At 40.5% G+C, this 26,190-nt stretch overlaps 1 protein-coding gene across 2 annotated transcripts in view; it reads left to right on the top strand.

Annotated features, from left to right (window-relative positions):
- The first annotated feature begins 6,805 nt into the window (after positions 1–6,805).
- Positions 6,806–26,190, top strand: part of CDC16 (cell division cycle 16) — a 40,008-nt gene continuing 20,623 nt past the window's right edge. The window contains exons 1-10 of one of the 2 annotated variants that reach the window (XM_053563287.1): positions 6,806–7,040; positions 9,041–9,095; positions 9,190–9,287; positions 10,265–10,303; positions 10,642–10,782; positions 17,905–18,064; positions 20,007–20,098; positions 20,552–20,685; positions 21,672–21,751; positions 25,431–25,480. In XM_053563287.1, coding sequence (XP_053419262.1) covers positions 6,993–7,040; positions 9,041–9,095; positions 9,190–9,287; positions 10,265–10,303; positions 10,642–10,782; positions 17,905–18,064; positions 20,007–20,098; positions 20,552–20,685; positions 21,672–21,751; positions 25,431–25,480 — 897 coding nt within the window. In that variant the 5' untranslated portion in view covers positions 6,806–6,992. The remainder of the gene's footprint in view (positions 7,041–9,040; positions 9,096–9,189; positions 9,288–10,264; positions 10,304–10,641; positions 10,783–17,904; positions 18,065–20,006; positions 20,099–20,551; positions 20,686–21,671; positions 21,752–25,430; positions 25,481–26,190) is intronic. The other variant, XM_053563286.1, reaches the window with a different exon arrangement.

The raw sequence follows: 26,190 nt of genomic DNA, 5'->3' as shown, positions 1-26,190 counted from the left end.
AGGTGTGAGCCATTACGCCTGCTTATTAACATATTAAATAACAGCATCTTGAAGAAAGTCCAATAGCTACCATAATTCAAATAAGTGATAAGCATAGGCCAGGTGCCATGACTCATACCTATAATCCCAGCACTCTGGGAGGTGAATTGCTTGAGCTCAGGAGCTCAAGACTAGCCTGAGCAATAGCAAGATCCCATCTCTACTAAAAATAGAAAAACTAGGTAGGTGGGCGGCACCTGTGGCTCAAAGGAGTAGGGCGCCAGCCCCATATACCAGAAGTGCTAGGTTCAAACCCGGCCGCAGCCAAAAAACTGCACAAACAAACAACAACAACAACAAAAAAAAACCTTCTCCCCCAAACTAGGTGGGTATCCTGGTGGATGCCTGTAGTCCCAACTCCTAGAGAGGCTGAGGGAAGAGCATCATTTGAGCCCAAGAGATTGAGGATGCTGTGAGCTATGATGATGCTACAGCACTCTACCTAGGGTGACAGAGTGAGACTGTCTTAAAAGAAAAAAGTAACAAGCATAAATGATATTTCAAAATATATGTAACAACTATAAAATCTGAGGCTTCTATTGGTAATAAACTCATAGATTATTGTTTTTGTGGCCTCCAATTGTGGTGGAAGAAAATGTTGGACTATGGCTAAACACTGGTGAAAATATGATGTAATTTAGGCAGGGTTATAATTAAAGTTTTGAGATACACAAAAATTAAGAAACATAAAATATGCACAGAAGAAACAAATGAAGCCCTCCCCCCAGCAACACTGATAAGCCAAGCAAGTTAAAACTTACATGGGTGAATCAGAAAGGATGCTGGCAACTGTTTCTTAGAAAGTAAATAATAGATCTAATACAGCCTGTCTCAATACTTTCATAGTGAGCCATGTATTAAGTATAATTAAAATTGTACCTCATATATAAGCTTATATCCTGACTCTTTTCACCTGACATTAAAACATTTTATACCTCATTAAAATATCTTTAACATCATTTTTTGGTTTTTTGAGTCTCACTATGTTGACCTTGGTAGAGTGCCTTAGCATCACAGCTCACAGCAACCTCAAACTCTTGGGCTTAAGTGATTCTCTTGACTCAGCCTCCCAAGTAGCTGGGACTACAGGCGCCTGCCACAACACCTGGCTATTTTTTGTTGTAGTTGTTATTGTTGTTTAGCAGGTCTGGGCTGGGTTCAAACCCACCAGCCCTGGTGTATGTGGCTGGTGCCCTAACCACTGAGTTACCAGCTCTGAGTCTTTAACATCATTTTAATGGGTTCATCACACCCAGATCCATGAGATGACAACACCATCATTTACTTAATCAGTTTCCATATTATTAGATCTGTATACTAATTCAGAATTTTCACTATTATAAATGATGCTGACATGAACATCTTTATACATTAATTTTTGTGTGGACTTGTCAGTTCTACTCTTTTTATGTTGAGTGACATTGTTGCCCAAGGTTACCAGGTAAATGCAAATCAAGTCCACTTGAGATGCCACTGCACACCCACTAAACTGAGGATCAAGACAAGTCACAAGACAACTATTGTGGTATGGAATGGAGCCACACCACATTAGACTGAAAATTCTCTAAGCAGGGGTTTTCCCTCCCCACCTCCGGAGGTCCAGAGCGGAGAAAACAATGTGAGAAATTCACATACATAATTATCAGTGAAATAATCTGCTGAGGCCTGAAGAGACAAACACCCGTTATCAGCTTGTAGTGAGGCAGATAGGAACCAAAATATCAAGAGGGTTTTATTAGGATTTTATGGTGTATATGTACAGAATGAAGTGAAGAGTTAATAGTCTTGGCTTGGCGCCTGTGGCTCAAGTGGCTAAGGCACCAGCCACATACACCTGAGCTGGCAGGTTCAATCCCGCCCAGGCCCGCCAAACAACAATGATGGCTGCAACCAAAAAAAAAAAAAATAGCCGGGCGTTGTGGCGGGCACCTGTAGTCCCAGCTACTTGGGAGGTGGAGACAGGAGACTTGCTTGAGCTCAGGGGTTGGAGGTTGCTGTGAGCTGTGACGCCACAGCACTCTACCCAGGGTGACAGCTTGAGGCTCTGTCTCAACAACAAAAAAAAAGTTAATAGTCTCAGGACTCAATCTTGTGGGTGGTCTTTTGATTATGAAAAAGGTCATCAGGGTGAAGGACAATCAGGCACCAAATCATAGAACAATTTTCAAGGGTGGAACTAAATAGGTAACAGAGTTGCCTTAGAGGATGAGAGAGGAACCCTTATGTTTACAGCTTTCAGGATAGATTGTCTAGGCTTGAGGATAATTTTCTTTTTTTTTTTTTTTGGTAGAGACAGAGTCTCACTGTACTGCCCTCGGGTAGAGTGCCATGAGGTCACACGGCTCACAGCAACCTCTAACTCTTGGGCTTATGCGATTCTCTTGCCTCAGCCTCCCAAGCAGCTGGGACTACAGGTGCCCGCCACAACACCCGGCTATTTTTTTGTTGCAGTTTGGCCGGGGCTGGGTTTGAACCCGCCACCCTCAGCACATGGGGCCGGGGCCCTACTCACTGAGCCACAGGCGCCGCCCGAGGGTAATTTTCAATTGCCTTCTAACTCTGCTGCAATCGTTCTCTACTAAGCTGTGGATTTCTACCCAGATGTTCCCAAACCAGTTTCCTATCTGTTCACAGAACATTCCCACCCGCCTTGCCACCAGAGGTGCTGAACAGCAAGGGGCTGAGGCCCGGGCTGTTCCCACACGAGTCTTCTGGGATGTTATACTTCCACCCATGGACAAACTTTGGTGAGGGACATGGAGAAATTAGAACTTTCACACCTGCTGTGGGAATGCAGATGGCATAGCCACTGCAGAGGCAAGGGAAACTTTCCCTTCCCCAGGAAGGTTCAGTGGAAGATCAACTCACAAGAAGGCAGATTAATAAGGGGAAGAGGTTTCTTTCTTTCTTTCTTTTTTAGAGACGGAGTCTCACTTTGTTGCCCTCCGTAGAGTGCTATGGCGTCACAGCTCACAGCAACCTCCAGCTCTTGGGCTTAGGCGATTCTCTGGCCTCAGCCTCCTGAGTAGTGGAAGAGGTTTCTTTACTATGCATATGGGAGAATCACAGAATGACCACCTAGTATCCCACTGGGGTCCAGAAACTTATATACCCTCCTTTTAGGTCAGTGGTTCTCAACCTTCCTAATGCCGCAACCCTTTAATACAGGAACTTTAATACAGGAACTTTAATACAGTTCCTCATGTTGCGGTGACCCCCAACCATAGAATTGTTTTTTTTGCTACTTCATAACTGTAATTTTGCTACTGTAATGAATCGTAATGTAAATATCTGATATACAGGATGTATTTAGACCCCTGTGAAAGGGTCATTTGACCCCCAAAGGGGTCGTGACCTACAGGTTGAGAACCGCTATTTTAGGTGGAGGGAGAGATGAGGAATATGGATAATTCAGTTTAGGGGCAATACATGGTTGCTAGGGAGGACGCATGGGTGGGGAAAATAGATTGACTTGTGAATGATTCTCTTTGCAAATTAAATGAACCTGAGAGATAGATATTATATTTAAAATGATGTGGGCCAGGTCTGGTTGCATTCTTGATCTTTCCTGCAATATATTGAGATAATAGGGAAGGAGAGGAAAGGCAATTGTTTTTTTATGATGGGTCCTCTGGTTTTGTGCAGAGACAGGGAAAGCCCCATACAAAAGCTGTTGATCTCCAAGAGCCTTCAATTTAAAATACTCTTTATACCAAGAAATCATATTTTGGGGTGAAATTTCCTGAGGACTTTGGAAAACAGTTTGGTGGTTCCTCAAAAAAATTAAATAGAAAATAACCGTCCAACCCACCCATTCCACTTCTAGGTGTGTACTCAAGAGAACTGAGAACATACACATCCATAGAAAAACTTAAACTTCTGTGTTCACAGTGGTGTGAGTCACAATAGCCTAAGGTGTAAATAACCCAGATGCCCATGGACTGATGAAAGCATAAACAAAATGTGGTGTATCCATACAAGGCAGTATTATTCCACCATCAAATGAAATGAAGTTCTGATACATGGCATGTTGCAATAAATAGTAGACATTATGCTTAGTGAAAGATTCAGATACAGAAGGACACAAATTGTCCTTTTATATGAAATGTCCAGAACAAGCAAATGCATAGAGACAGAAAGTAGATTAGTAGTTGCCAGGGGCTGGAGTAGGGAACTGGAGAGTGTCAACTTAGGAGTATGTGTTTTTTTTGGGGGGGTGGTGTGCTGGTGATGATAAAAATGTTCTAAAATTAAATTTGGGGTGATAGTTGCAACTCTGAATATACCAAAACCCATTAAAATACACATTTTGAAGGGGTGAATTTTATGGCACAGAATTATATCTTGATGAAGCTTTTATTAAAAGAGAAGTATATATTTAACTTTGAATAAAGAACTGCTGGTCAAGCCTGGGAATGGTGGTCCGACATCTGTAATCCCAGAACTTTGGTAGGCTGATGTGGGAGGATGGCTTGAACACAGGAGTTTGAGGCCACAGTGGGCTGTGATCACACCACTGCACTCCAGCCCCAGGATAGAGCAAGACACTGTCTCAAAAAAAAAAAGTCAATGAATTGACATACTCCATTTCCCATACCTTCTAGTAAATTAATACATTTTTGTTCTTGCCTAAGGAAAATGTTTGTTTCAAATGTGTTTTTAATCCAACAGGAATTGAAACTGAAATTTAGCAAGGACATAGAGAAGCCTAGACCCTGAAAGTGAAGAGGGGAAGGGAGAAGTTTCTGAACACAAATTGGGAAGCCAACATTTGATGAAGTGGCAATGAAGAAAATCAACAGAGCCATAAACAGCCCCCACCTCGCACAGTGAGGATGCTAAAGCTGACCACTGGGCCCCACCCTCTTCCTTGATTAGCAGTTATCACCTTGTGCAGTGCCCATGAGTCTAATGCTGTGTGTTAACTTTAGACAATGTGCTTGACCAGATGATTCAGCAAAACTATTTTCTGTGCTTCTAAGGTTGATAACTGAAAACAAATTATGCAGAATAATGTTGAGAGTTAAAGGATTTTGCATTAGATTTTTTTCCTCTGGCTATTAATACTTATTGTTCTGCTACTATATTTTCAGCTTTGGTGAATTTGCTTATAATTCCTAGATGGATTTGCATAATTCCCTTAAAAACTCTGATTGTTATTTAAACAAATATTTAAACGAATCAGATTAAAAATTTTCAATATGGTAAAACTACAACTGACTCAGATTCTGACATAATCCAAGATATTAAAAGGACCTAGTGAGTCTGGGTTAGAGAAATTAAGGGCCTATCTGAGTCCCAAAGAGCTGTTCATTTTGTCCATTAGTTCCTGGTACAATCATGTTTAATGCACTGTTCCACAGCAACAAGCATCTAACCCACAGTTAATGCCCCCCAAAAGTGAAGAAGAGACTGGCCACCTCCACTCATTCATTCCACAAAGCCTGCCTCCCCCCAAACTGGAAGAAAAAAAAAAAAGAAAGAAGAAAGAGCAGCAGCAGCTAATTCCACTCCATTATGCTCAGACCCTGCTGGAAGGTCCCTTTGAAGCCCCCAGGCTCCTGATCTCTGGCAGGAAGCAGCAATCTCGCCCCAATCCTCCTTTCTAGCGGCCTTTTCATCAGCGGTGTTTAAAAATGATAGATTTTAGAGTCAGATAGGTTGGGATGCGATTTGCAGAATGATTTGAGCCATTTGAGCCGTTGCTTAGCTTCCAGGTCGGTGGGCAGGAGCCTGCCCAAGGCTCCTTGTCAGTCTGGAGCACTTGGCTTCCAGGAAGCTGCTGCACTCTTGGGGTCATCTGAGCTCAAACTGGGCAAAGGCCTTTATTACATCTACTTCTACTGTGGAAATTTGATAGAAAAATTATCTCTCAATAGTGACCGTATCCTTGGTTTGCAAACCTCATCTTTGCAGCTCCTTCTTAAGGTGGAGTGTCTGAGCCATAGCAGCATCTCCCCATGAGGGGAGGGAGAGGAAGAGGAGGAAGAAAGGGGAGGAAGAAGGGGAAGGGGGAGGAGGAGAAGGAGGAGAAAGGAGAAGAGGAGTGGGGAGGGGAAGAGGGAAGGAAAGAGGAGGTGGAGACGAAGGGAGAGGAGGAGGGAGAGGGGAAGAGGAGAGAAGGGGACAAGGAGGAGGGTTGGGGGAGAAAGAGGAGGCGAAGCAGGAGAAAGCTCGCAGGAAGGTGCCCAGTGCAGAGTGCTGTCCCCGTTGGCCCTGCCTTGCAGGCGGAGGAGACCTTGCCCAGGCTGCAGGGCTGGTTCTGCAGCTGGGCCCCAGTGAGTTTCCTTCTTTGCTGAGGCCTGAGCATCTCCTCTGACTCTCCCTTGTCAACATCCTGCAGTGGCGAAGCCAAAGTTGATCAACTAGTGACTACTGTATATTTTCTCAAGGACAGTGAGACGTGAGCCTCCCAGAGATCTGCCTTTTTGGAGCAATTTTGTCAAGTTTTACATTGCCCCCTCTTGTTCGCTGCTATCCAAGATGCCTGAACGGGTCACAGAGCACACCCACCCCAGTCCTGCATCACTCTACCAACAAGTTCACACCCTGTGCGATCCCTCAGACTCTTGACCCGGCCCGAGTCCCTCATTAGCATACTCGCACGTTCTCACGCTTCCTCTGTTTTCCTCCAGCAGAGACTGAATTCTTTCCCTAAGGCAGCCAGAACCCACCTGCAAAGAGATCGGTTGGGAACCTGCGGCCCCGCGCCCGTTTCCCGCGCCAGGGGGAACGCGTTTGCCAGCGGCTTCCGGGGTGGGGCATGTCTGAAACGGAAGAGCTGGGGCGACTTGGGGTGTCCGGGCGGGTCCGGGCGGGGAGCGGGCTGCGGGGCAGAAAGCAAGGGGCCCGGGCAGCGCGAGCGCGGGCGCGGGGCGGCGGCGGGAAGCGGGTGCGGGCGGCGAGAGCGGCGGCGGGAGGCCGAAGGCGGCCACGGTCCGGCCCTCGTGGCCATGAACCTGGAGCGGCTGCGGAAGCGAGTGCGACAGTACCTTGACCAGGTGGGCGGCGCCTGCCGGGGGTTGGGAGCCAGAGGCCGTTTGTGCGGACTCGGGCAGCTGCGATCCGGTCTTGGTGATGATGCATCTGTACGGGCCTTGGTCTGGGGCGGTCACTGTCTCCGCCTCGCCCTGAAGCGAGGTCCTGGCTAAGCCATCCAGTGCGGCCTGGGGACGAGGCCGCGACGCAGGATGCGGCGCCCACGGGCCTAAGCGGTTCGGCTGCAGCCTCGCGCCTGGCACAGCAGGTGCTTAGTGAGCAGTGCTAGGGGTGGAAGTTAAAGGAAATTTTCAAAGGAAAGTTGAAGGGCGGCCTTAGAATTTGGCTAGTTGTAGTTCTTATTAGACGGAATTTAAGTGAACAAAATCACTTAAAGTGGTCTCAAGTCAGTATTTAATAAAACTTATTAACTACATCTGCATCCCCTGCACTACCTTTGTGTGAATAACAAGTGTTTAATGAAAGCAGTGACTTCCACAGTCAGTGTCAGTTTCATGTGTGATGTCATTTAGTTTTTATTAAAATACTTGGTCTTCCAGTAATTAGGAAAGGTAGAAGGGAGGGAAAAGCCATGTTTAATTCAAAGTAATTCAGAATTGGCTGCTAAATGATATGGCCAAATGTTAGCCGCGTGTTGGAGCGCTGTATTTTTGTTTACCATAAGTCAGTTGAATTAAAGGTTTCCTGATCAGTTTTTTTTTTTTTGTTTTGTTTTTGTAGAGACAGAGTCTCACTTTATGGCCCTCGGTAGAGTGCCGTGGCGTCACACAGCTCACAGCAACCTCCAACTCCTGGGCTTAAGCGATTCTCTTACCTCAGCCTCCCGAGTAGCTGGGACTACAGGCGCCCGCTACAACGCCCCGCTATTTTTTGGTTGCAGTTCAGCCGGGGCCGGGTTTGAACTCGCTACCCTCGGTATATGGGGCCGGCGCCTTACCAACTGAGCCACAGGCGCCGCCCCAGTTTTTTTTTTTTTTTGGCACTTTGATGAAATGAGGAATGTGACAGGCCTGGTTCCATGCTCCAAGCACTTATATCAAGCATATTTGTAAACTTCCTGTAAGCATTCTTCCTGCAGTGGCAGGAGTGTTCCTGGGAGCATTCAGGGGAACTGACCAAAGATAGTAGAAAGACCGAGACCTGGAACAGGCACTACAGCTAGTCATGGTAAACTTGTGTGTGGCTTTCCATTGTCAACTGCTTCATTTTTGTTAGAATTGGCTAGAGGAGGTGAGTTTTTTCCCATGGTCAGTGAGATTTAGTTAATATCTATGCATGTATTTTTAAATTTGAATAATGTTAAAAGTACAGCTGTATTATATGAGGTATTTGAATACAATACTAAGTCATACTTTGGGATTCATGAACAGTTCATTGAAAGTGTCAAATATCGAGTGTTGCAGTAGCTCAGTGGGTAGGGTGCTGGCCACATACACCCAGACTGGTGGGTTCGAACCTGGCCCCAGCCAGCTAAACAACAGTGGCAACTGCAACAGAAAAATATCTGGTTGTTGTTCCCAGCTACTTGGGAGGCTGATGCAAGAGAATCGCTTAAGCCCAAGAGTTTGAGGTTTCTGTGAGCTGTGATGCCGTAGCACTCTACTGAGGGCAGAATGGGCGACATAAAACTCTGTCTCAAAAAAAAAGTGTCAAAAATCAGCACAAGAAGTGCTAATGACTAGATATTGCAAAATGATCATTTGAATTATCTACTGTTTTAGATACTTGCTGATAACATTTTTGCAGTGTATGAGTTTTTTTTTAAAAAACTACCCTCATGAACTCTCTATACAAAGATCTTATAATAATGTTTTTATTGTACCATTGAGTTAAAATTTACCCTAGCTGAGGTATAAGATAGATATTTGACAGACTCCCTACTACATGTAAAAACTTATTATATCGAGATGTTGATTTATTATCAAGCATTCTAGTTATATTAGATGTCTGTTTAAAACTATTGAAATAACAGCACTTACCACCTTTTTTTTTTTTGGTGTAGCAACAGTATCAGAGTGCTCTATTTTGGGCAGATAAAGTAGCTTCACTGTCTCATGGTAAGTGACAAATGCTAATTTTTTTCCTGATTAATCATCAGAAATCTTTCTATTCCACTGTATACCTCTGACCATCTGTGTAATTTCCCCTCAGAGGAGCCCCAAGATGTCTATTGGCTGGCTCAGTGTCTTTACCTGACAGCACAGTACCACAGAGCAGCTCATGCACTGCGGTCACGGAAACTGGACAAAGTGAGTGATTGTGTGGGCTTCAAAGCTCCTCAAAGCTATAAAAGATGTCATTGGATTAGTATTTTAAGTGTGCTATTCATGTCAAAACTTTTTAAAAGGATTAAATTTTTCTTACTGAATGTGAAGGGAAAACGTCTTATGCCTAATCTCAAGTCACTTTGTTTTTTCCTTCCTCTGCCATTCCCATATCTAGTCATTACGTTCTGAAAATTCTGTTTTCTGAATAGCTCTGAAATCATAGGTATTCCTTTCCTTTTCCTTGCCACTTATATGTGTTAGAACTTTAATTTCTTATTTATTCTATTATCACTTCTCTTCTTGTCTCTTTTCTCCAGTAACAATTTTTCTCTTCCCACCTTTCCTGTGTCCAGTTCATCTGGGGTGCTTTTTTCCTAAAACACAGATTTGAGTATATCACCCACAAAGTCATTCAGTGGTTTTCCATTACCTGCAGGATAAAATCAGATGCATCAGTAGGTACCCGCAGCCCTCTGTGATTTCTCTCCAGTGTACATTTAATCCACCACCATCAATACCCAAGCACACGCTCCAGTTATGTTGAGTGGTGAGTTCCTCAACACGCAGCAGTTGTTCACGCTTAGTGCTGGGAGTGCTGCCCAGCACCCACCCCAGTGCCATGCCCCTTCTGTACTCCTGCTCCCCTGTAGATGTTTCTTTCTTCACCTGGTACTTTTCACACCCTTCCTTTACAGTGTTCACTGAGTTGTGCTGTGTTTATGCCACCCTACTATAACCTCCTGAGGCATCCTCAGGCATCTTCCTGAGGATTTTGTTTTGAATCGTTGGTCCCTCATAAACAGTAGCTTCATGATGGATATGTGTTAAAAGACTGTATTTTCTTTTTAACTGCAGGAGTAAAAAGAGAAATTATGAAAATAACTCTATTGCAGTTTTCTTTTGAAGTGAAGATAAGTTTCATTTTGAGTACTTTTAATGTGTATTAATTTCCTTCCTAGTTGTATGAAGCCTGTCGTTACCTTGCAGCTAGATGCCATGTAAGTATATTCTCAGTTTCATTCTTAATTTGGTGAAAGTGTGATGATGCAAACTTTGATTATGCATCCCTCTTCTATATGTGAGGATTTCAGTGATAGAGCATGGCAGGGTGGTAAAGTGTTTTGTAAGGAAATGTCTTTTCTTTATTACTGTTTGCTGTAAAATACTGATTCTTCATTTACTAAAAGTGGGAATGCATGAAGAAAATTTTACCTTAGACATTTTAAAATTTAAGTAACGGATATAATATTTATTACCCTTTAAAGATCTAGAGTATATATGTTTATTTTGTGTTAGAAGTCATGGGTGATCAGTGGTATTTCTGTTTTCTACATAGTATGCTGCAAAAGAACACCAGCAGGCCCTTGATATTCTTGATATGGAGGAACCAATCAACAAAAGATTATTTGAAAAATACTTAAAGGATGAAAGTGGCCTGAAAGACCCCTCCAATGACTGGGAAATGTCACAGTCCTCAGTAAGTAGTACTGTTAGCATGCTTCAATAACAGCGGTAAGAATTGCCTACATTACATGGCAAAAATAGTCTTCTTTTACTTGAGTATTACCTTATTAAAACAATTATGTTTCAAAACAAAAACAAAACAATTATGTTTCTCGCCTGTGTTAATGGCAGGTGCCTGTAGTCCCAGCTACTTGGGAGGCTGAGGCAAGAGAATCATTTAAGCCCAGGAGTTTGAAGTTGTGGTGAGCTATGATGCCACGGCACTCTACCCTGGGTGACAGAGTTATCTCGGAAAAAACCCAAAAACAATTATGTTGCCAACCTTAATTTGCCTACCACATACTAAAAGGATTCTGAGATATTGCAGAACCATTAATTGGAAGCTGTAGTTACATCTTACTGCCTGCATCTTAAGAAGGTTGACTTGAGATCTTCTTTCTCATATTTGATGCCTAAACTGCACCCTACCAGTAAAATAACTTTTCCCTTTCTTTCTGTAATTCAATAGTGTTTTGGACTTACCTAAGAATCCTTCTTGATTAGCTTTGATGGTTTTTTTCTTTCCAGGGAATAGTTTGGTATTACTAATTTACTGTACAGTGTTGTTTGTTATATTATTTTGTATATTTCAGTTTGTGTACTTCATCTCTCTGTGAAATTGTAAATTCCTTGCTGGCAGAAATTGTGTGATAACTTAATAAACGATACCCATAGTCAGATCACTAATATAGATTATTATTATTATTTTTTAAACAGTTCATTGAGGTGCGATTCACATACCATGCATTTACCCATTTAAAATGTGTAGTTCACTTTATGGGGGCAAGACATGATTGCAAGAGGGACTTTACCTAACAATTGCAATCAGTGTAAACTGGCTTATTGTACTCTCAATGAATCCCCAACAATAAAATAAAATAAAATAAAATAAAATAAAATGTGTAGTTCAATGGCTTTTAGTATGTTCACAGGGCCATGCATACTTCATTATGATCAAATTTAGAACATATTTATTACTCAGATAGAATCCTCTGCTCCTTAGTTGACCCACCAATTCCCCCATTTTCCCAGTTCTTTATAACATATTTGTGAGGGTTGCTATACTTTTCTGCCTTATAAAGTTAGGAATATTTTGCTTTCCAGGTGTTTTTTTTTTTTTTTTTTTTTCTTCCTTTTCTCTTTGACCCTTCATTAATTTATGAAAAAGCACATTAATTTTTCCTGCTAAGAAATGCATTTATGAGTGTGTTTGATACTATCATTATTATTTTGGAACCTCTTATTATTTCTTAAGAAATGCACAATTTATTTCCTATGCATTACTATTTATCTTATGAATTTTCTTTTTTAAAAACAACTCATAGAGGCTGGGCAAAGTTGTTCACGCCTGCAATCCTAGCACTCTGGAAGGCCGGGGTGGGTGGATTACTTCAGCTCAGCATTTCGAGACCAGCCTGAGCAAGAATGAGACCCTGTCTCTAAAAATAGCCAGGCATGTGGTGGGCATCTGTAGTCCCAGCTATTTGAGAGGCTGAAGCAAGAGAATCACTTGAGCCAGGAGTCTGAGGTTACTGTGAGCTATGATGCCATAGCACTCTACCCAGGGTGACAAAGTGAGACTGTCTCAAAAAAAAAAAAAAAAAAGTGGCGGGTTCAAACCCGGCCCCGGCCAAACTGCAACCAAAAAATAGCCGGGCGTTGTGGCGGGCGCCTGTAGTCCCAGCTACTTGGGAGGCTGAGGCAAGAGAATCGCCTAAGCCCAGGAGTTGGAGGTTGCTGTGAGCTGTGTGAGGCCATGGCACTCTACCAAGGGCCATAAAGTGAGACTCTGTCTCTACAAAAAAAAAAAAAAAAAAAGGCGGCGCCTGTGGCTCAGTGAGTAGGGCGCTGGCCCCATATACCAACCCCGGCCAAACTGCAACAAAAAAAATAGCCAGGCGTTGTGGCAGGCGCCTGTAGTCCCAGCTACTGCGGAGGCTGAGGCAAGAGAATCAATCGCCTAAACCCAGGAGTTGGAGGTTGCTGTGAGCTGTGATGTCATAGCACTCTAACAAGGGTGATAAAGTGAGACTCTGTCTCAAAAAAAAAAAAAAATTAATTAAAATAAAGGAGTCCCAAAACCTATGGGATACAGTAAAAGCAGTCCTGAGAGGAAAATTTATTGCTTTAGAAGCCTACATTCGAAAAACAGAAAGAGAGTGTATCAACAACTCACAAGCCATCTGATGGAATTGGAAAAAGAACAATCTAAGCGTAAACCCAGCAGAAGAAAAGAAATATCCAAAATTAAATCAGAGATTAATGAAATTGAAAACAAAAGAATCATTCAGAAAATTAATGAAACAAGGAGTTGGGTTTTTTTTTTTTTTTTTTGTAGAGACAGAGTCTCACTGTACCGCCCTCGGGTAGAGTGCCGTGGCGTCACACGGCTCACAGCAACCTCGAACTCTTGGGCTTACGCAATTCTCTTGCCTCAGCCTCCCGAGCAGCTGGGACTACAGGCGCCCGCCACAACGCCCAGCTATTTTTTTGTTGCAGTTTGGCCGGGGCTGGGTTTGAACCCACCACCCTCGGCATATGGGGCCGGCGCCCTACTCACTGAGCCACAGGCACCGCCCAACAAGGAGTTGGTTTTTTGAAAAAGTAAATAAAATAGATCAACCTTTGGCCAGACTAACTAGAAACAAAAAAGTAAAATCTCTAGTAACCTCAATCAGAAATGATAAAGGGGAAATAACAGCGGATGCCACAGAGATACAAGAGATTATCTCTGAGTCCTACCAGAAACTTTATGCCCAGAAATTTGACAATGTGAAGGAAAAGGATCAATATTTGGAATCACACCCTTTCCCTAGACTTAGCCCAGATGAAATAAATCTCCTGAACAGATCAATTTCAAGCACTGTGATCAAAGAAACAATAAAAAAATCTCCGAACAAGAAAATGCCCTGGTCTGGATGGCTTCACACCAGAATGCTATCAAACCTTCAAAGAAGAGCTTATTCCTATACTGCAGAAATTATTCCAAAAAATTGAGGAGGAAGGAATCTTCCCCAACACTTTCTATAAAGCAAACATCACCCTGATATCAAAACCAGGAAAAGACCCAACTAAAAAGGAGAATTTCAGACCAACTTCACTAATGAATATAGATACAAACATTTTCAACGAAATCCTAGCCAATAGATTACAGCTCATCATCAAAAAGTCAAACATCGTGATGAAGTAGGTTTCATCCCAGGGATGCAAGCCTGGTTTAATATATCCAAGTCCATTAACGTTATCCACCATATTAACAGAAGCAAAAACAAAGACTATATGATCCTCTCAATATATGCAGAAAAAGTATTTGATAAAATCCAGCATCCTTTTCTAACTAGAACACTGCAGAGCATAGGCATAGGTGGCACATTTCTTAAACTGATTGAAGCTATCTATGACAAACCCACAGCTAATATTTTACTGAATGGAGTAAAACTGAAAGCTTTTCCTCTTAGAACTAGAACCAGACAAGGTTGTCCTCTGTCACCATTACTATTCAACATAGTCCTGGAAGTTCTAGCCAATACAATTAGACAAGACAAGAAAATAAAGGGCATCCAAATCAGAGCAGAGGAGGTCAAACTCTCCCTCTTTGCTGATGATATGATCTTATACTTAGAGAACCCTAAAGACTCAAGCTCAAGACTCTTGGAAGTCATCGAAAAATACAGTAATGTTTCAGGATATAAAATCAATGTCCACAAGTCAGTTGCTTTTGTATATAACAACAACAGCCAAGATGAGAGGTTAAAGACACAACTCTCTTCACCATAGCCCCAAAGAAAATGACATACTTAGGAATATACCTAACAAAAGAGGTGAAGGACCTCTATAAAGAAAATTATGAAACCTTAAGAAAGGAAATAGCAGAGGACTTCAACAAATGGAAGAACATACCATGCTCATGACTGAGAAGAATCAACATTGTTAAAATGTCTATACTTCCCAGAGCAATTTACCGATTCAACGCCATCCCTATTAAAATACCGCCATCCTATTTTCAAGACTTGGAAAAAATGATTCTGTGTTTTGTATGGAACCAGAAAAAAACCCATATAGCTAAGGCAGTTCTTAGTGATAAAAACAAAGCCGGGGGTATCACCATACCAGATTTTATGCTGTACTACAAGGCCAAAGTGGTCAAGACAGCATGGTACTGGCACAAAAATAGAGACATAGACATTTGGAATTGAAGAGAAAACCAGGAAATGAAACCAGCAACTTATAGCCACCTAATCTTCAATAAACCTAACAAGAACATCCACTGGGGAAAGACTCCCTAATTAATAAATGGTGCTGGGAGAATTGGATATCTACATGTAAAAGACTGAAACTGGACCTGCACTTTTCTGCACTCACAAAAATCAATTCAAGATGGATAAAGGACTTAAATTTAAGGCATGAAACAATAAAAATCCTCAAAGAAAGAATAGGAAAAACACTGGAAGATTTCGGCCTAGGGAAAGACTTTATGAAGAAGATTGCCATGGCAATAGCAACAACAGCAACAATAAACAAATGGGATTTAATTAAATTGAAAAGCTTCTGTACAGCCAAGGAGACAACAACCAAAGCAAATAAGACAACCTACCCAATGGGAAAGAGTATTTGCATATTTTGAATCAAACAAAAACTTAATAACTAGGATCTATGCAGAACTTCAATTAATCCACAAGAAAAAAACCAACAATCCCATACATCAATGGGGAAGAGAGATGAACAGAACCTTCTCTAAAGAAGACAGACAAATGACTAGCAAACACATGAAAAAATGCTCATCATCCCTAATTATTAGAGAAATGCAAATTAAAACCACCCTGAGATAACCATCTAACCCCAGCGAGAATGGCCTATATATCACAAAATCTCAAAACTGCTGATGCTGGCGAGAAAAGAACATTTTAACACTGTTGGTGGGACTGCAAACTAATACAACCTTTTTGGAAGGACGTATGGAAAAACCTCAAAGAACTCAACATAGACCTCCCATTTGATCCTGCAATCCCATTACTGGGCATCCAGAAGGAAAAAAAAAACTTATTATAAAGATACTTGTACTAGGCTGTTTTTTGCAGCCCAATTTAGCCTAAATCGCTAAAATGAGGAAACAGCCTAAATACCCTTCAGCCCAGGAATGGATTGGCAAGCTGTGGTATTTGTATACCATGGAATATTATTCAGCCATTAAAAAAGATTTTGCAGCATTTGTACTAACCTGGATGGAGGTGGAACACATTATCCTTAGTGAAGCATCACAGGAATGGAGAAGTATGAATCCTATATATTCAACTTTGATATGAGGACAATTAATGACAATGACATGGTGGGGCATGGCGGAAGGGGAGAGCAGACAGAGAAGGAGGGAGGGGGTGAGGGTAAGGAAAAGGAAAAAAAGAAAATAGTGACTAATTCTCACATAAATTGGATTCGATTTTGACTAAAGTACATTACTTAAACATTAATTTTTACTTCAACTTGTTAATATGTTGTTTAGGATACAGGATACTGCATCTCATTTATGCATGAATTATGTTTGTAATTTCCCCTTTATAATAATATATTTTTTCCAATTTTAATAGCAGGTGTATCCAGATTAAGTAGAATGGTTTTGAAGTATTTTTTCTTTTTCTATTGTCTCTAAGATTTGGCATGATCTGTTTTTTGAAATTATCTTTTATTTTTATTTATAAATATTAGTTGTCTATTTTTTGAGACTTTGGAAAAAAAATAATAAGTTAATTGATGACTCCACACTGAACCTCAGTGTCAAAGCATTCTATAATAGACATACTCTTATTTGACAATATGAATGTTACTTTCTTTGCATTACTATTATTATTGCTTAATACTTCGTTGCAGCAGTCGTCTGATTTCTTTTCTGAATGTATTTATCTTTGTTTGTTGGTTACGAGGCTTTTGTTTCTAGTCCTTATCTTAAACATTGTTATTGTTGTTAAATTTTGTGAAAGCAAAAAGTGGAAACCTAATAAACATATGTATATGTAAAGATAAAAAAAAAAATAAAGGATTCTGCCTAGGTATATGATTCTCTCATAACGTTCAATGTGTCCTAAACTTTGATTTCTGAATCTCTTTCATTTCCTTAATAACTGTGGCTGCTCAAATCTGGATTATCTTTTTTTTTTTTTTTTTGAGACAGAGTCTCAAGCTGTCACCCTGGGTATAGTGCTGTGGTGTCACAGCTCACAGCAACCTCAAACTCTTGGGCTCTAGCGATTCTCTTGCCTTAGCCTCCCAAGTAGCTGGGACTATAGGTGCCTGTCACAACGCCTGGCTATTATTTTTGTTGCAGTTGTCATTGTTTTTTAGCTGGCCTGGGCTGGGTTTGAACCAGCTTTTGTGTGTATGTGACTGGCACTGTAACCACTGTGCTACGGGCGCTGAGCCAAACCTGGGTTCTCTTTACATTCAGTTATGTGTTTCTTGAGGTTCAGCGTCTGGAATGTGAGTCATTTTTCCACATGCTCTTGTTAATGGTAGTACTGAGATGTCTGTTGTGCACCTTAACGTGTGCTAGCACCATGGAGATGGTATCTCTAACCCTCACAGAGTTCTCTAAGTGGGATAGTAGTATGATGAGGAAAGGAAACTGACGCCAGGAGAGGTTTTTATCACTTGTCCAAGGTTACGAGTAAGTGGCAGAGCTGGAGTTTGGGTTCAGGTCTGCCTGGCTTCAGCAGGCTATGCTGCTGAGCACTGTGACTGCTGTGCTGTACTACAGCCTTCCAAATGCTCTCTAGGACCCATTCATTGGAGTCTACCTATCAAACTGTCTATTTGGATTTTATACACACTTTTGCTGTCTCTAAATCATTGTACTATTTTGGACAAAGCAAATGATGACCCTAGTAGCGGTCTGTGTACATTAGTTATAAAGATGTGTTGGAGCCCAGTGAAGATAAACTGAAGAAGCTTTGCTATACTTTAGTATTTCTGTTAATTTATGTCTTGACATTGGGATGAACCAAATCCTATTAGAAGTAAGAAAAACTTCTTAGCATTATAATACATGATTTTTGATCAAAAATTAAGTTTAAAAGTATTAGTGTATGACTTATCATTTTTTCAACAGATTAAGAGTTCTATTTGTCTTCTACGGGGAAAAATCTATGACGCACTAGATAACCGAACCTTAGCCACTTACAGCTACAAAGAAGCTTTGAAGCTCGATGTCTACTGTTTTGAAGCATTCGATCTTTTAACTTCACACCATATGTTGACAGCACAAGAAGGTTTGGAAACTCAGATGTTCTTATGTTTAGCAAAATTAATATTTGGATTTTTTTTTTCTCTGACATCTATAGAATCAAGCTATGTACAGGTTTAAATAGGTTTACTGACTCTTAATGTTTTTAGATATGAAGCACAGTGCTCGTTTCAGCAGCACATATACTAAAATTAGATATGAAGCACATTGCAAAATGCATTGTTGTGTGGTGCCTTTTGCTATTTAAATCTTTTAGGAATTGGACTATGATGCAGCCATCCTTTTGGGATGTGACTGAAGTAGTATCCGTGTATAAACCAAAATTTGAATATCCAGTTCAGTGACTCTGAACCTGCCCATGCTTTAAATCCCTGAGGATCTTTAAATATTTCAGTGTGGGCCAGGTGCCATGGCTCATGCCTGTGATCCTAGTGCTCCAAGAGACTGAGGTGGGAGGAATGCTTGAAACCAGAAGTTCAAGATCACTCTGAGCAAGAGCAAGACCTGTCTCTACAAAAAAAAGAGAAAAAGTTAGCCAGGTATGATGGTACACCTGTAGTCCCAGCTACTGGGAGGCTGAAGCAGGAGGATCATGTGGGTACAGGAGTTTGAGGTAGCCGTAAGCTATGATGACACCATTGCACTCCAGCATGGGCATCGAAGTGAGACTTTGTTGCAAAGAAAACCCCCCAAAACAAAAAACAACAGTGTTAAATCCATTCATTTAGAACCTTCCAGGTGGGGCCTTGTCATCAGACAACTTAAAACTCCTTGGTGGTCCTAACATAGCACAGGGACCACTGAGAACCACTGTCCAAATGTGTTGGCATTCATGGTGATGGGAGGTGAGTAAATAGGAGAAACAGAAAACAGGGTGGTTGAATTAATGGGATTCAAACGTGTTTATTTTTCTGAGACAGAATCTCACTCTGTTGTCTGGGCTAGAGTGTAGTGGCATCATCATAGCTCACTGCAAACTCGGTCCCTGGGCTCAAGTGATCTTCCTGCTGCAGTATCCTCAAGAGCATCCTAACACACACCCAGCTAAATTTTTTTTTTGGTAGAGACAGAATCTCACTCTTTTGCCCAGGCTGGTCTTGAACTCCTAGGCTCAAGCAGTCCTCCTATCTTGGCCTGCCAGAGTGCTAGGATTACATGTGTGATCCATTGCCCTTGCTTGGCCTCAAACATATTTTAGCCTAGTACAGTGGTTCTCAACCATGATGGTTTTGCCACTGAGGTACATTTAGGAATGTCTGGAGACATTTTTGGTGTCACAACATGGAGGCAGCTAAATAGGTTGGAACATGGTTGTTGGTGTCTAGTGGGTAGAGGTCAGAGATCCTGCTAAACATTCTGTCATACATAGGACACTCCACAAAGCAGAGTGACCCATGCAGAATTCAGTAGCACTGGGGCTAATGGCTGAGGATAGGACCCACCTGGAGGCCTCCTGGCCCTAGTGGAGATAATTCTCCTCTTCTGAAATTGGAGGCCACTGTGACGGCTGTTTTTTTTTTTTTTTTTTTTTTGAGACAGAGTCTCACTTTGTTGCCCTTGGTACTTGGTAGAGTGCTGTGGCATCATAGCTCAGAGCAATCTGAAACTCTTGGGCTCAAGCGATTCTCTTACCTCAGCCTTCCGAGTAGCTGGGACTACAGGTGCCCACCACAGTGCCCAGCTGTTTTTTAGAGATGAGGTGTTGCTCTGGCTTGGACTAGGCTAGAACCTGTGAGCTCAAGACAGTCCACCTCAGCCTCAGCCTGCCAGAGTGCTAGGATTACAGGTGTGAGCCACCACACCTAGCCTTGTGACTGTTTTCTGTAGCACGTTATGATCTTGTGATTTTCTCTTTTGAGTTTGATTTACTTAGACCAAGAAGTATAGGAGAATATTTTTAGTTGCTGATTTTTTTCCCTTGTAAATTTTATGAGGACATTAATTTATGTTTTCCAACCATTTTTAAGAAAAAGAACTTCTTGAATCATTACCACTTAGCAAGCTCTGTACTGAAGAACAAGAATTGCTACGTTTCCTATTTGAGAACAAATTAAAAAAGGTAAGTAAGAATACACAGTTAGCATTTGTTTTATGTAAATATCTTTATTTCTTTCCTTAAATTTGGCTTGTATATTTTTTATTAAATTTTAAAAAAAAATTTAGCACATTTGCAAGAATATAGTTATTTTTCTCCCAAGAACTCCTTATACCACAAAATTGAATAATGAAATAAATGGACTGGTGTTACACGAAAATGAAGATTTTGTTTTCTTATGCTATCTGAGCTTCTACTTTAGGAAATAATTCCTACCATGGACTTCTGTACTAAAATTGAGAAGAAAATTAAACTTACTGATAGGAGTACTGATAAAATCTGAAGTTAAAAAAGTTTTCATAGGCTCATGTATGTTCATGTGTAAATGTTTTTAATTATTTGGGTCAAACAAATTGAGTCTGCCTTTTGACTTGTTATTGTTCATTGAGTTTATGTTTAAATTTCTCTGTGTTTCAGTATAATAAACCTAGTGAAACTGTCATCCCTGAGTCTGTAGATGGCTTGCAAGAGAATCTGGATGTGGTAGTGTCTTTAGCTGAGAGACATTATTATAACTGTGATTTTAAAATGTGCTACAAGCTTACTTCTGTGTAAGTATACCTTCATTTTTGTGTAGGAATATCCATCTTACCTAAGTAATTCATGGACTTGCTCTCTGAGTAATCTCAAACTAGATAAATTACCTTTACCATTTGTAGAGCAGTGAGCAGGGTGCTCCTGTCTTAAAAGGACAATTTGCAGACATAGGTGCATGCATATTTGTGGGTTTATGACACTAACTTGGGAGGGATATACATGTTCCTCTTCCCAGTCTTGATAATGTACAAGTTTGAAAATACTATTTTGGTACATAGTTTTATAAAATTCATTCTTTATTACCCTGTTTCCCCGAAAATAAGACATCCTCCGAAAATAAGACCTACTTACAGAAAAGATAAGACGTCCCCTGAAAATAAGACCTAGCGCATCTTTGGGAGCACACCTTAAAATAAGACACTTGTCTTATTTTCGGGGAAACAGGGTAGCATCTAATACAGTCCTCTAGGTACTAGGTGCTTAAGTCTGCCACTCTTATTAGCTAAGCCATGTCCTGCATACAGCAGTTTTCCAATGTACGTAATTTTAACTTGTCCTTTAGCTAAATTATATCCACTGTTCTGTGTGGATCTTCTAAGTTATCTAAAATCCTTGAAATCACAAAAATTTTAATTGGCAAATACTTATGATCTATTTAATGTTTCATATTGTTTTGATCCTTTTAAACAATTGGATCACCTATTTTATGTATTACAATTCTGTTGATATAAAGTAAATATATATAGCAATGTTTATTTTTATCCTTACCAATAAAGCAGAATTTTTCCTTTCATTTATAACCTAATTGTTGCCTTCATTAACCCAAAGAGAATAGAGTGAAGAAAGAGAAAAAGCACTAGAGCCCATAGTCTTATAGTAAAGCTGTAGTGACCGTGTAAACAGCTGGTGAGGGATAGTGACTGCGTAAGCATAGCTGGTGATGCTGAATGCCTGCCTGGACTGTTTCTGGGGTGGTAATATGTTGCTTTAACTTTTTCAGAGTAATGGAGAAAGATCCTTTCCACGCCAATTGTTTACCTGTACATATAGGGACGCTTGTGGAGCTGAATAAAGCAAATGGTAAGAATTTGTTTTAATTAAAATAATTTCTCAGATAAAACAAATTTCTGTGACTCTTGAAGTTTTGTCTCATAAATCCTGGCTAGTTGAGATTGCAGGTGACAATATAATGAGTTCTACAATAAAGGTAAAAATGGGGAGGAAATGTTTAAGTGGCGAATGGTCTGTTTTCCAACAGAACAATTTATTTCCTTATCACTTTTCTCAAATATGCTACGTGCTTTTAGGCATGTTAGCTTTAAATTGGTGGTTTTAAGGGGTATTTGCGAAACTTGGTAAATGTAGAATGTAAATGTTTTGGCACAGTAACTGAGATAACGCCGGAAAGGCTATGTTAACCACTGTGATAAAAATGTGTCAAATGGTTTATGAAGTGAGTGTATGATGCCCCATAATCATATCATTGTATACAGTTATGATTTAATAAAATAAATAAATAAATAAATTGGTGGTTTTAGTTCTGCCTTTTTTGTCTTTTTTTTTTGTAAATTCCATAAGAAAACTTATATGGTAAGAGCTGTTAGCTCTTTTTTTTTTTTTTGTGGTTTTCATATTTTAACATTTCAGAAACATTTGATTGTGTTTAGGCTGTATTTGTCCTTAAAGTTTTTTTTATTTTTATTTTTATTTTTTAATTTCAGGTTAATTTGAGAGTATAAAGAATTAGGTTACAATGTTTGGATTTGTTAGGTATAGTCCCTGTTATAGTTGAGTCCTACCCCAGGAGGTGTGCCATACACCCCCAAACTGTGCCCATTAAGTGGGAGCACACCCATCTTTCTTCCCTCCCAACTTGAATTGAACTGAGTTTTTCTCATATGTGGGTATTAGTTTGTCTACTGGCTTCATATTACTATTGAGTACATTGGATACTTGCTTTTCCATTCTTGTGATACTTTACAAGAAGGATGTATTGTTTTTTTTTAAGAGATAGAGTCTCACTTTCTTGCTCTCAGTAGAGTGCTGTGATATCACAGCTCACAGCAACCTCCAGCTCTTGGGCTTAGGCGATTCTCTTGCCTCAGCCTCCTGAATAGCTGGGACTATAGGCGCCCGCCACAACGCCTGGCTATTTTTTTTTTTTTTTTTTTTTTGCAATTTTTGGCCGGGGCTGGGTTTGAACCTGCCACCTCCGGTATATGGGGCCAGCGCCCTACTCCTTTGAGCCACAGGCACCACCCCTGGCTATTTTTTTGTTGCAGTTTGACTGGGGCCGGGTTCAAACCTGCCACCCTTGGTATATGGAGCTGGCACCCTACTCATTGAACCACAGGCGCCACCCAGAAGAATGTGTTTCATCTCCATCCAGGTTAATACGAAGGATATAAAGTCTCCATCTTTTCATATGGTTGAATAGTATTCCATGGTATACATACACCGCAGCTTGTTAATTCATTCCTGAGTTGATGGGCATTTAGGTTGTTTCCACATCTTGGCAATGATAAATTGAGCTACAACAAACATTATAGTACAAATGTCTTTATGATAAAGTGATTTTTTTCCTTATGGGTAGATGCCTAGTAGCGGGATTGCAGGATCAAATGAGAGGTCTGATTTGAGTTCTTTGAGGATTCTCCATACTTCTTTCCATAGAGGCTGTATTAATTTGCAGTCCCACCAACAGTATAAAGGTGTTCTCTTCTCTCCACGTCTACACCAGCAGCTGCAACTTTGGGAATTTGTGACGTGGGCTCATCTTACTGGGGTTGGGTGATATCTTAGGGTGGTTTTGATTTGCATTTCTCTGATGATTAGGGACGATGAGCATTTTTTCATATGTTTGTTAGCCATTCATCTGTCTTCCTCAGGAAAATGTTCTCTTCATGTCTCTTGCCCAGTGATAGATGGGATTGTGGGGTCTTTTTTGTTGATTAATTTGAGTTCTCTATAGATTCTAGTTATCAGCCCTTTGCAGATTAGTAACATGCAAATATCTTTTCCCATTCTGAAGGTTATCTATTTGCTTTATTTTATTACTTTTTTATATTGTAGCTGTTTTTTTTTATTTAATCATATCTGTGTACATTAATGCATTTATGGGGTACAATGTGCTGACTTTATTATCTGTTTGCTTTAATCGTTGTGTCCTTAGCTGTGCAGAAGCTTTTCAGTTTAATTAAACAAAAGTCCCATTTGTTTATTTTTATTGTTGTTGCGATTGCCATTGAAGTCTTCTTCACAAAATCTTTCCCCAGTTTGACATCATCAAAGAGTTTTTCCCACATTTTCTTCTAGGATTTATATCATTTCCTGCCTTAGATTTAAATCTTTTATCCATCTTGAATCAATTTTTTTAAGTGGTGAAAGGTGCAGGTCAAGTTTCAGTCTTTTACATGTGGTTAGCCAGTTCTCCAGTTCTCCCAACACCATTTATTGAATAGGGATTCTTTTCCCCAGTGTATGCTTTTGTTTGGTTTATTGAAGATCATATGGCGATGAGAGACTAGTATCATCTCTTGGTTTTCTATTCGGTTCCATATGTCTATCTCTATTTTTGTGCCAACACCATGCTATTTTGATCACTGTGGACTTGTACTGTAACCTGAAGTCTGGTAGAGTGACGCCTCTGGCTTTATTTTTATTACTAAGAATAGTCTTCACTATATGCGGTTTTTCTGGTTCCATATGAAATGAAGAACTATTTTTTCCAGTTCTTCAAAGTATGCTGTTGATAATTTAATGGGGATTGCATTGAATCTGTAGATTGCTTTGGGTAATATAAACATTTTATTTATTTATTTATTTTGCAGTTTCTGGCCAGGGGTGGGTTTGAACCCACCACCTCCGGCATATGGGGCCAGCACCCTACTCCTTTGGGCCACAGGCGCCGCCCAGTAATATAAACATTTTAACAATGTTGATTCTTCCCAAGCAGGGGCATGGTGTATTCTTCCATTTGTTGATATCTTCTGCTATTTCTTTTCTTAAGATTTCATAGTTCTTTTTGTAGAGATTCTTCACCTCTTTTGTTAGGTATATTACTAGATACTTTATTTTCTTTGAAGCTACTGTGAAGGGTATTGTGTCCTTGATTTGCTTCTCTGCTTGGCTATTATTGGTGTATACAGAGGCTACTGATTTGTGAATGTTGATTGAACAGTGAACTCTATTAGGAGGAAAAAGCCCCACACTCCCATTCCAGATCCCTGCTTTCTAGCAGTGAGGTCTGAGGATCTCGTGAATGCTTGTTGGAAATATAGACTCTACAGCTGCTGTCATCCAGAAATGCTAGAATGTACACATTTTTCAAGATTTGATAAACTTGAAAGTTTGGTCAGCCAAATTGGCTTTGGGTGGTAAAGATGGTCCCTTATGGGCCCATGGCATAGGAGGCATCAGTTTCTAAGGTAGGTGAGGTGCTTTTCAGTAACCTCTGTCTCACTGGAAGGGCTTTGCTGGGTGGCATCTATCCCTACCTTGTTCACTGCATGTTTCACCCACCTTTCTAACCACTTGGCAAGTGCTCAGTGTCCACTTTGGGTTTGGCACTGGGTCTGTCTGCTCAGTGGAATTTCTGTACTTCATCAGCTAAATGGATTTTGTATCTAGCAGAAAATAAAAGTATGTAGTCATTGCTATGAGAACAGAATTTTTGTGATTGTGAAGAGTTGTAACCAGATCATAGCTTAAATTGCATTTCATATGAATAATTGTATTTTTTTCTTTTTCCCTAATGTAGAACTTTTCTATCTTTCTCACAAGCTGGTGGATTTATATCCTAGTAATCCTGTAAGTAATATAAATCTCTCTCTTTTTTTACAGTGTTGTTTTCTTAGCTGATCTTTGAGAAAATACTTAGTATTTTAAGTTCAAGCAAATAATAGTTTAAAGTGTTGGAGCAAAATCTCTTAGTGCTTAATATAATAAGAAAGCAGCATTAACTTTTTCAGTCCATGAAGGTGTTTTTGTAACTTAAAACAAAAACCTTTTATTTTTTTGATTGTAGACATTTTAAAACACTTAGCATACAGAAATATAAAATACTGCCATGACAGTCACATGCCTCCCTTTTCGTAAGCAGTGCTGGATAGCTTTCTCACATTGCACGTTTAAGACAATTCCTGAACTTTGCTCTGAATCCAGACTATCGTGGATCAGAGTGGAGAAGCAGGAATGGAAAATGGAATGAGGACCTGTGTCTTTAAAGAAAAAAGCACTCTACATCTCAGACAAGAATCTACACTCTCGCCCACTGTGAAACCAAAGCCAGAGAAGCAGCTAAACCAAGTCAGCACTGGGCGAGAAGGCAGGGAAGAGGCAGGGGCGAGCAGGAGGAGAAGCTCTGCTGGGAACAGTCTTTTGACTGGGATATCCTTAGAAGCCTTGTCCACTGTCCAAGCTGCCTTGGGAAAGCTGTGTTGTTATCTGTCCTCTTCTCATCAAGGACCTCAGTAGATAGACTGTGCAGAGAAATTTCTAACTTGAACTAGAATATGTGG

Source organism: Nycticebus coucang, chromosome 15, assembly GCF_027406575.1.
Source record: "Nycticebus coucang isolate mNycCou1 chromosome 15, mNycCou1.pri, whole genome shotgun sequence".
In the NCBI taxonomy this organism is placed as follows: Eukaryota; Metazoa; Chordata; class Mammalia; order Primates; family Lorisidae; genus Nycticebus; species Nycticebus coucang.
The sequence above is the reverse complement of the archived record's forward strand: the minus strand, read 5'-3'. Positions and strand labels throughout refer to the sequence as shown.